Here is a 10850-nt window from a genome sequence, read left to right on the forward strand (position 1 = left end):
ATAGTATAGTTACTGCACTCAAGTGGAATGTGACTGGAGACAAAGTTGTCAAGATAAACAGCAGAATAGCCAAAAGAGGTCTCAGATCTTAAACTATCAGCACAGACAGGTAAGAAATCAGAGTATTCAGTTTTGTGCATGCTAAATAATTGCAGGTAGACTGATGAGGTAATATATAATCTCCAGCAAAGACTGGTCAAATTGGTAGAGCCTCTGCTACTAATGGCTCACGAAAAAAAGTTAAGCAAATTTGAGCGTGGTTAATGGTTGGAAGGAGTTCAATCGTTCAATGCTGTTGGCACACTCTCCCTCAATGAGCTTTGGACTTCCTGGAGGTGTCACATAATAATAATAATAAAATAATCTCCTCAACTGGCATTGTGAGAGGATGCATGATGGAGTAGTACAAACCTGCCATATTCATGCCCAGAACATGTGATGTCAACATTCATGTGGGATGTTTAGGCAAAAACTTTATTTTTAAGACTTTGATGGAAAGAGTTGAGTACAACTTTTTCCATTGAAGCTACAGAGCAGGTTCAATTGTTTTAACATAACAATTTGGAATGGGCAATATTGAAAATGCACCAGTAACTTTCTAATATTTCAATGGTGGATAGGATTCATCAATCACAGTGGATTCTCCCTTGTAGAAACAGAGTAGGGACCATAATCAATCTCTGAGCAAACAAGCACATGATGCAGGAAAGGAACATCAATCAGCACTCTACCATTGGATAATAGATTACACAAAAGATATTAATTGCTCTCTTGCACTTGAATGTGTGCAAGGAATACAAGCTTTCTTCCAAAAATTAGTCCTAAGAACAATGGTTTCTGTTTCTACTTTTATCCCAGTATAAACAGAAGGATAGGTCACTCTTCATCCAGATCCATCCTTAACTCTGAATGTGGAAGAAGAGTGCATTTTTTTGCCAAAAGTGCATAGATGATTTTTTTCTGCTGAAAACCTGAATCCATTACCAAAAGCACATGAGCATATATGGACAAGTTGAAGTTGCTTTCAATGATCCTCATATTACAAGAATGACAGAAAATTGGGAAGTCTCAACATACAGAATATTGCCTACTGCAGGAGGATGCTGTTCAGCAATTAGATTGATTTTATGGCAAAGCATGCCATGCTGAAGACTGAGTGTTGGGGAACACCCTCTTCCTGGCAAAGATAATGTGTTTTCACTCACACTTCAAAATCGGCTAGAGAGAAAGTTTTCAATAAAACAGGAAAAATTCTCCTTAGATCTAGATTATGAGTCTTTTAATATACAGTATCTCTAGTTTTTTTTTCAGAAGTTTTATTTTCCATATCAAAGAAAATTGAAACCATATGTTTGGGTTACAGGAATGCATCTCATAGCTGTTACTAGATGGCTCCAATAGTCCAAAGTCAATCATTATCTATGAAAGCCACCTTGTGTGTTGGAGAAAAGATCATTGCTTTCTAAACACAAGTCTTGTATTTAGAAACTATCTTTACAAAGACAGCTGGTCTGACTGTTAGGTCAATAACTCTTTTTTGCATGTGTTGGATCTTTTCCTGTTATTTGGAAGGCAATGAAAATTGAATTATGCCATGAATCCAGAAAGTCCTCCTCCATGAGTATTCTGTTGTAGAATAAGAGAGAGAGAGAGAAGGAAATATCCATGAAGAACATGGGAGATTTTTATCATTTCATAATGGATATCATTAGGTCTTATGGGACTAGCATGAGAGAGAGAGAGAGTAAAAGTGCTCTTTTTAGTCCTCCTTAACGAATGGCTGATTGCACGACTCTACCTTTTTGTAAAATTAAGTCACTGTTTCTCTTGTTTTTTCAAATCAAAAATTCTGGAGGATACAATGTTTTTGCTGAAATTCTAGCAAAGCTTTCTTATAAAGTGTCTGCAACTGCATTGGTATGTTCCAGGATAGGCAGATGAATGGGATATTCTATATCTACTCGTCATTTTTTCAAATTTTATCACATCACATACAACTTTGTGCACATTTGGCCAGTGCACATTTAAATGCTATGAGACTTCATGTAGCAAGGTATTTCTGAAATATACCATATGCTCTGTCTTGATCTCTCTCTTTTTTTTTTTTTTTTTTTTTGTGGCTACCTAGTACTCATGTCACCTTTCCACATAAAGTCCAAATAGAAGAATATGTTTCTCACAAGGATGCAAAGCATGGAGAAATAATCACTTACATTTTTTTCCCCACATGATCAGTAGTGGAAAAATGGCAGGCAAGTAGATAATAAAATATATTTATAGAATACAAGTGGATAGGCATATGAAAAATATACTGCATCCACTGTTAAGAAGAGAGAGAGGTTATTATTATTATGAAACATGCACTCAACACTTGCCTTCAACTATTAGTGTTGGCCCCAAGGAGTACTGTGTTCATTAAAGTTACCTATAAGAAATATGGGCTCAAACAATTTGCAGTATGAGATTATCAAAACAAAACCAATACAAAAATTACCCATATACGGTACTAGCGTACTATAGGTTGAGCAACCAACCTCTCGTGTATTGGCCCGACATAAAAAAAAAAAAAATCAACGTCAATCTGAGTTGACTCAGAACCCATTAGCACTGGGTTCTGAGTCAACATAAATGGAGCATATTATAATAAGAAATTCCACCGAAAGACAGCCAGCTACCACTTCAAGAGCAGTGTTTAGATGAATGCACTGACAAGTAAGAAAGAATAGGGATCATTATTCTTACCCACAAGAATAGCGACTTCTCAATGAGCAGATCCAGCTCCAGTTCAGTCTTTGTGAATAACAGTGAAATGCAGGTGGAAGGGGGGGGGGGTTCTGTATTCTGCAGACAGAAATAGATAAGTTTGTTTCTGAAGACATCTTGAGATTATCAAATTTTTTTTTTTTTTTTTTTTTTGTAGACTTATTCTATTGAGAATTTTGAGAAGTATAAAAAGCCAGTCTCTGTCTCTTTCTTTGGTAAAATGTTTAGTAGTATAGCATTTGATAAGTCAGTATCAGTTCTTGTGTTTAATTTATATTCAGTGGTCCATTTGTGAAATTATGGATTCTAAAACCATGTTAAAATAACTCTTTGTTATCCCGACATTTCGATCTTCATATCAAGATCGTCATCTGGAGCATACATAAATATACAAAACAAGCTGCGTTACATTTCAAACTGAAAGCTAGAGAAACAATGATTTGATCACATGCTACTCACTGGCATGACCTCTAGTGGGGAAAAAAAATTACATCAAACTCGATTTAATTTATGATTACATGAATAAACATTCTTGCTTACAGATAGTTTTCCTTCCAGTAACAGTGATTTTAATACTAAAAAATATGACAGTGATGTCATAAACATCGCTGTCATATTTTTTAGGGCTCATTTATATCCATGCACATATACAGGGTGTTCGTGATAAATTTGACAGTTTCGTAAGGAAAAAGAAAATCTTCTTTGTATCTAATAAATTTAATGAATTGACAAAAAAACATTACAGGCAGAGTTAATTACAATACTATCAACAAGATTTACTCAAAATAACCACCATTAGCATCGATCACAGCTTCAATTCTGCTTCGGAACCTCGAACAAGCTGATGCTACAGTCTCCCTGGGAAGGGCAGCAAAAACTGTTTTAATTTTATCCATTAACTGGGCTTTTGTATTACTGGAAGTGCGATTGGTGTCTTTTTCAACTGCGCCCCATACAAAATAATCCATGGGGTTAAGGTCTGGGGAGTTTGGAGGCCAAACATTTGGACTGGTGAAGTCGTAGAAATTTTCAGACAACCATTTTTGACTTTTCCCAGAGGTGTGGCAAGGGGCCAAATCCTGCTGCCATACATACGGCCTACCATTGGCTACCCTTGTTATCCAGGGCTTGACTACAGTTAGCAACTCCACGAACAAAGCCCGAATTCCAATGCCAGGGTTCTTCAACACCTGTTCCTGCAGATTTGCGAGGAATTCTGCTGTACGAACGCAATCAGATCGTCTGCTAGGGATCTTTCTTCTTGCTACATCCTCGTAGTCACCATTCCAAGTCTCTAGTTCATGCCTGATTGTTTTTACTGTATTCAGGGAGCATTGGGCAGCAGTCGTAATATCCTTATTTTGATGGCGGGCACGAATCATCATGATACAAGTTATTCTCTTCCATGATTCAGGTGGGTTCCAGCTATCCATCCTTTCTGACATCTTGTATATGAATGAAGAAGGGTCCAAACTTTTAAATGAAGAGAAGTGTGTGTTAATACATGTAACTTACGGAAAAATATAATTAATTATAAATATGTCAAATTTATCCCGAACACCCTGTATCTGTGCATGGATGATGAAAAGCAGTGATATATTGTTTTATATATCACTGTTTTTCATCATCCATGCACAGATAAAATGTCAATAGGGGAAATATCACCCTTCATTTATTGTAAGTGTTTAGGACTCATAGGATCTCTCAAAACAGTTAAAAACTGTTTAAACATTCTTGTTAAAACAACTTGTCAACAACACTCAGAAAACTACTTCAAAAAAACATCAGTGGTGGAATATTAACAGTGGATGTTAAGAGTGTAAAGATCAAGATGTGACAAGTATGAGGTGCATCCTGATATAGAGATGGCCAATTGGTTCTGACTAGGAACATCATTCTTACTTTTGACATACCGAAACTTCCAACATTGATAAAAGCAGGATTAGGGAAGTAGAGCCTACTCCTGCTAGGTTCTACATCCCTAATCCACTGAGATGCTTTAAATGTCAGAGATATGGGCATGCCCAAACTGTTTGCCATAACTTACCATCTGTGCCTGATGTGGTAGTAAAGAGCATGATAATAAGTCTTTCTCTGTGATGAAATCTAAATGTATTGACTGTGAGGAAGACCATCTGGACTACTCCCATACATATCAAAGGTGGAAAGATGAAGAAATATAAAGGTAAACAACAAATAGAACACCTCTCGAATCATGATGCAAAAGGGAAGCTGACTATCACAATACATGTAAAAATTCACTTACGCTAAGAAGGTCAGTTAAGAAAATATCAAAGGTGACACTAACTCATATGTTTTTCTCATATCTGATAATAGGACCTCCTAGATGAGTCTTTGACTCCATTGGGTCTTGGGTAGTAATAATAATAATTTCAGTATACCCAAACTTTATAATCTGAAGCGCTTCTCTTTGGAGAGCATTATTCGTCCGACGTAGTACAGTCTCACTCCTGAAATAACTACTAAAATGATTCCTACATCCCTAAATAAGAACTGAATAAGAACTTGCTTGTCAAGAAAATTATGACAATAGCATGCCTGAAAGAAAAATCTCCAGACACTGCCATAGAATACAATGGATACTTCTGTATCCACTGAATATAATCCTTTCTTTTAGTGTTACACAGTGATCAGCATTCATTTTTGAAATTATGGATTCTACAACCATGTTAAAATAACTCTTTTTATTATCCCGATGTTTCGATCTTCATATCAAGATCATCTGGAGCATACATAAATATACAAGACAAACTGCGTTACATTTCATTTAGGTTCCTCCCCTTTAAAACACAAAGTCTAGCTTAGATAGGTTGATGATGTTTTCGCGATCTGGTCTCATGGCCACCAGACACTAGACACATTCCTTAGCCACCTAAACAAGCAACACAAACATATACAGTTCAAAATTGAGATTGAAACACATAACACACTGCCGTTTCTAGATACACATGTCACACGTCTCCCCTCGAGCAATCTTTCCTTCACTGTTTACCAGAAACCGACACATGCTGGTTAATATATACACAAACTCGTACCACCACCCAACACAAAAACTAGGTGTCATTAACACTCTAAAAAACAGGGCTCTGAAGATCTGCTCCAGTGAACAGGCACTGAAAGGCGAATTTAAAGTGATCAGCAATACTTTTCAAAAAAATGGATACAGCCAAAATACTTTTAACAAAATTGTCCGCAACGCCTCAATAAAAAACAAAGACAAACAAGACTACAATAAAACTATAACCATTCCCTACATTAAAGGGGGGCATCAGACAAAATAAACAGAGTACTACAAAAATGCAACCTCAAGAGCCACCTTTAAATCTCTTGCAAAATTAAAAAGCTTACTCAACTCATCCAAAGAGAGTAAAGTGTCTTTTGTTTCTTATTTCTGTTATCAGATGATGCATTTAGAGAATCTGTATTTTTTGTGGGGCATTATGGGAACCCTTGCAAAATTTTAGGATGCAGGATTCATGCTGAAAGGGATTTTTTGATTTGCTATCAGGGGATCCTCGCTCCCTTAAACACAAGAACATCCAGCAAACAATAAATGCACTTGGTAGTGGAACACAAAGGTTACCCTGGATGCTATACAAGCACTAGAGCATGCCTTGAGTCCTGTCCCTGGATAATGGATAAAGAAGACTTACTGCAACACTGTTTATCCTTACAGGCAAGCCCACTATCCAAATGATCCTGGCCAGATTATTTAGGACTAAACATGTTGCCAAAGCAAAGGTCAAATTACATAATTCAAAATAATCAGGATCCCACTTTCTAGAAGTTTATGGGTCACATTGCAGGTGAATATAGAGCATGGATCCCAGTGATTGTTCCATGGTGCTGTAGGTGAAGAATTCATTTCTATGGATGACAATGCCACACCACATCACACACTAGCAGTGGAGATACTTCTGGAGAGGGAGGGTATTGAATCAAGTGGTCAGCACCTCCCCAGATCTCAACCCCATAGAACATGTTTGGGACACAATAGGGAGTTGCTGCTCGAAATTCCCCTCCAGAAAACAAAGAAGGTTTTATCCTTGCTCTGAATGAGGAGTGGACTGGTTTGCCTGAAGAACTCCTGAATCACTTGGTGCCAAGTATTGCATGGTACATGGGATGGACATATTCCATATTGAAATGTCTCTCCGCATAGTTGTCTGTAAGCACTATACATTAATTCCTTAACTATGTCCTTAGGAAATTTGTAACTTTTGCCAAAAACATATTGCAATTTAATTTGTACAAAATCTCTAACACATTTTTTTGTGTAATATAGTTTATTAGTATGCTGGCAATAAATTTACGTCCACACTTGGCTGTAGTTATGAAGATGTTTTCATATACGTGTAAAAATGTAGTTCATCCTTAGCTTTTGGACACCAGTGTACTTTCAAGTCTCAGCCAAAGAAAAACAGTACAGATAATCAGGAAAACGAAATTGGAAAAAGGAACATATAATGAAAATTGCAACATGGAATATAAGCAGCATCACACACAAAGGCGAGGAACTTGAACAACTAGACCAAGCCAAGCCAAAAATATATGTGGTATAAGAAACAAAGAAAAGGCAAAAAAAGTAACAAATAAACAACGAAGGGAGGATGAAAAGTTCTAATAAACACCTAGAATAAAAATTACCCTGTTAACCCCCCCCTTTTTTTATTAAGGCACACACACAGTCATGCTATCATCAAATATTTTTAAACTGTCGCCCACGCCATATTAATCGCTTTTACTTCAAGTTCTTTTTTCCCACAGAATTTCGAGGCTGATTTTTAAGCCTTCCAATAATCTACTGCTATATAGTTTCACATGTATCCCCTTATTCCGGATACCTATGCATGCCTTTGCGCCTTCCACATAAGGGCTATATGATCACTATTTTCGACTGGCGATAATGTTGATATGATGTGTACATCATCCGATTACTTCTAAATCTAATATATTCAGTCCACGAGTTTACTCCATCACTAACCGTATGGGAGTGATCCCCCATAAGAATTTCATATTGTATTTTGTGGTTTAAGAGAAAGGGCACTACAAGAGTCGAACGACAGATTAAATTAAATAGTAAGGTATCAAGAGCGAATTGATTGTGGAGAGAAGGTAGAAAAGAGTTACGTTTGAATAAAGCTGCATATTCCTTTCATTCGCCAATATTGAGTTTTCCCAGAATGAAGGAAACAGAAAAGAACAGAACCGTCCCTGTAGAAAATGAGTAAAAAGTTCATTATGTAACAAGTGCATTAAGTTGAATCATCCGATTTTTCTTTATTTATTTGTTTTTTTCCGGTTCCATACTATTTGGCAGGACCAGCCTTCTCTATAAGGGGGCCCCAGTTGCAAGAAACCTTTTGGGGCCCTAAAATATTTTTCAAAGGTAAACATTAAAGGATTCGAAATAAACGCATTGTAAAACCTCTCACCTGCAAATGATTTTGGCACAGGAAAACAAAACAAACAAACAAAAAAAAAACATTCGAAATATAACAGGTTAACATAACGTTTACTGAACACAAAACACTAATATAATAGAGAAACACAGAGATATTATTATTACCGGGGGACCTAAAATCCCGTCGATGAAATCCCTTTAGTTATAAGCAAAATTAGAAGAAGAAAAATAAAATAAAAAATACGTTTCCGCAAATGTGCACCGACTGTGCTCACTCGATCGTGGGGCATTGCACCCATCGCACCCCCGAGATGGCCGGTCCTGCTATTTTGTGACTACATTTCATAACACAAGTTCCTGTCCATTTAATTTTTTTTTTCCCTGAGATATTTTCCTACCGTACATTACATGTGGTTTTGAACATTACTGATTGGAAGAACGTGGTATAAGAAACGTCGAACCGAGAACCACACGGTTGCATAATTTTTTTTTGTAAAAAATTGTAAAAGGCATCTTCTAGATGAGCTTGTACAGCTTTAAGTTTTGAGTTTAAAGTTTTCTTTCTTTCTTTTTTTGAGAAAATATCTTTACCATGTAACATTTAAAATATTACGCAGAAATACATAAAATACTCTTAATACGATGGACAGTAGTCAACCTACTATACTGTATATCGTATTTAAAAATACCAGCTATTGAAGCACACTAATTAAATCCTTTACTTGTCAGGCCTCTCACTGCATGCAGGATTCATTTTCAGACATCTTCGTCCACACTTGATGTGTTTGAATGATAGAAACGATAAAGAAATTCGTCATTTATCAAACGAACATGTACAGAAGACAGATCACGTTCTACATTAACTACGCTTTCAAGGAAAGTGTCAGACCACCTTTAGAGTAATTATTTAACTTTGAAACTATTCAAACACAATTTGGGATATCTCGTCCTTATTAGGAAACCAAATTGACTTATCCAACTTCTCCAGTAAGTTGTTAAGACACAACCATGAAATCACTTCGATTTCGAAACGCCGGGCACCTACCTCTGTATAAACCTTTTTTTTTTTTTTTTTTCTATTCTTATTTGCATCATTCCTAGCGCTGCGCATACCACTTTATCGAAAACAGTTATTAATTATTAAGAGTAATGGATAGTTCTATAGTAACAAAATCGCATTATTATAATACAGTGGAACCTCGGTTGTCGAACGACTCTCATCTCGAACAAATCGGCTTCCGAACAAACCGGTAACCACGAACTGGGATTACAGCGGGAGAGCGTTCAGTTACGCCGTAGCCTATGCTTAGTGCAAACACTTGCTGGACTTTCTGGAGAATTAATTAATTTAAGACACCTATTGTATATTATTATTATTATTATTATTATTATAAGGTGCCTCCATGGAGTCAAAAGACTCATCGCGTGAGACATTACATACTAACCATTATTCACACAATACGTGTCATACTTCCCCTTAAATTTATTCGCATTCTTGAATTTGCAGTGCCTTTTCTTGATTTTCTTTGTGTTTCATGTTTTTTTTATTTTTTTTTTATAAATTATTATTAAATAAGCCATCACGTTGCGAAGAAGGATAGTGATAGCAGCAAAGCGAAAAGAAAAGTTGTTAGAAGCAAAATAGAGGTAAAAAAAGAAATCATATCCAAACATGAAAATGGCGTTCGTATCTCGGATCTTGTTATATGCAGTTCGGTATGGCGAAATCAAGGATCTGTACAATACTCAAAAATAAAGAGGCGATCAATTTTCGCTTATTTTATCTATTTATTGGGTTTATTCTTTCTGTGTAAGATTCTATGCATTTTCATGTGTTTTTGTATACGATTTTGTGCATGATTGTAAAGGTTTAAATAAGCAATCATCTGGGGTTTGGGAACGGATTAATCCATTTTACATTAATTCTTATAGGAAAATGGTTTCAGTTTTCAAACAATCTTTAGGAACGAATTATGTTCGACAACCGAGGTTCCACTGTATTTAGAAAATAATGGCGTAATTAGTATGACATAAAGCATTAACTGCAATTTCCATAACTTTGCAAAAAAAAAAAAAACAAAAAACAATTCATATCTACATCAAAAATATCACACACGCTCATTTCTTTTTTCTTTTTTAAAGACAAAACTTATCATTATTATGACGCCTCCAAGGATTCATCGCGGGAGGGAACTGTACCCCACGTCGCCGCACACATCTAACCATCTTCCCTACTACTTAATTCTCCCATTACACACAAATACCAATATCGCCATCTACTGCCCATCAATACCAACCACAGTATTTTCTGTCTATAAATAGTTGCGTGTGTTCTTATCTAGTCATAGTCTATTTTTATTAAATCACTTATATGTTTCTCCTTAAATATAATAATTTTGGGAACGGATTAATCCATTTTACATTAATTATATGTGTGGATTATATGTGTTAAATATGTGGATTTTTTTTATTGATACAGAAGCACTGTATCAACCGATTTTTACTATACGCATTTTATATTTTGTTATTTATACTATAACGCATTTATACATACTATATAGCGGTTGGAAATTGTGACATTATTGATATACATTAAAACATAAACATCCAAGTTTATTCAGGTTGCTTACTTTTTGTGTTTGTTTATCTTACGCTACCGAAT

General features: G+C 35.9%; 1 protein-coding gene across 4 annotated transcripts in view; it reads right to left on the minus strand.

Annotated features, from left to right (window-relative positions):
* The window catches only part of LOC150095320 (uncharacterized), a 55931-nt gene extending 45530 nt beyond the window's left edge, over nt 1–10401 (minus strand). The window contains exon 1 of one of the 4 annotated variants that reach the window (XM_090410542.1): nt 10305–10401. In XM_090410542.1, coding sequence (XP_090266668.1) covers nt 10305–10344 — 40 coding nt within the window. In that variant the 5' untranslated portion in view covers nt 10345–10401. Of the gene's footprint in view, nt 1–2742; nt 3158–8910; nt 9016–10286 lie in introns of those variants that run through there. The other 3 variants (XM_090410544.1, XM_090410545.1, XM_090410543.1) reach the window with 3 other exon arrangements.
* Between the last annotated feature and the right edge of the window lie 449 nt (nt 10402–10850).

Source organism: Typopeltis vanoorti, chromosome 20, assembly GCF_054136105.1.
Source record: "Typopeltis vanoorti isolate ZY-2024b chromosome 20, IOZ_Tvanoo_1.0, whole genome shotgun sequence".
Lineage (NCBI taxonomy): Eukaryota > Metazoa > Arthropoda > Arachnida > Uropygi > Thelyphonidae > Typopeltis > Typopeltis vanoorti.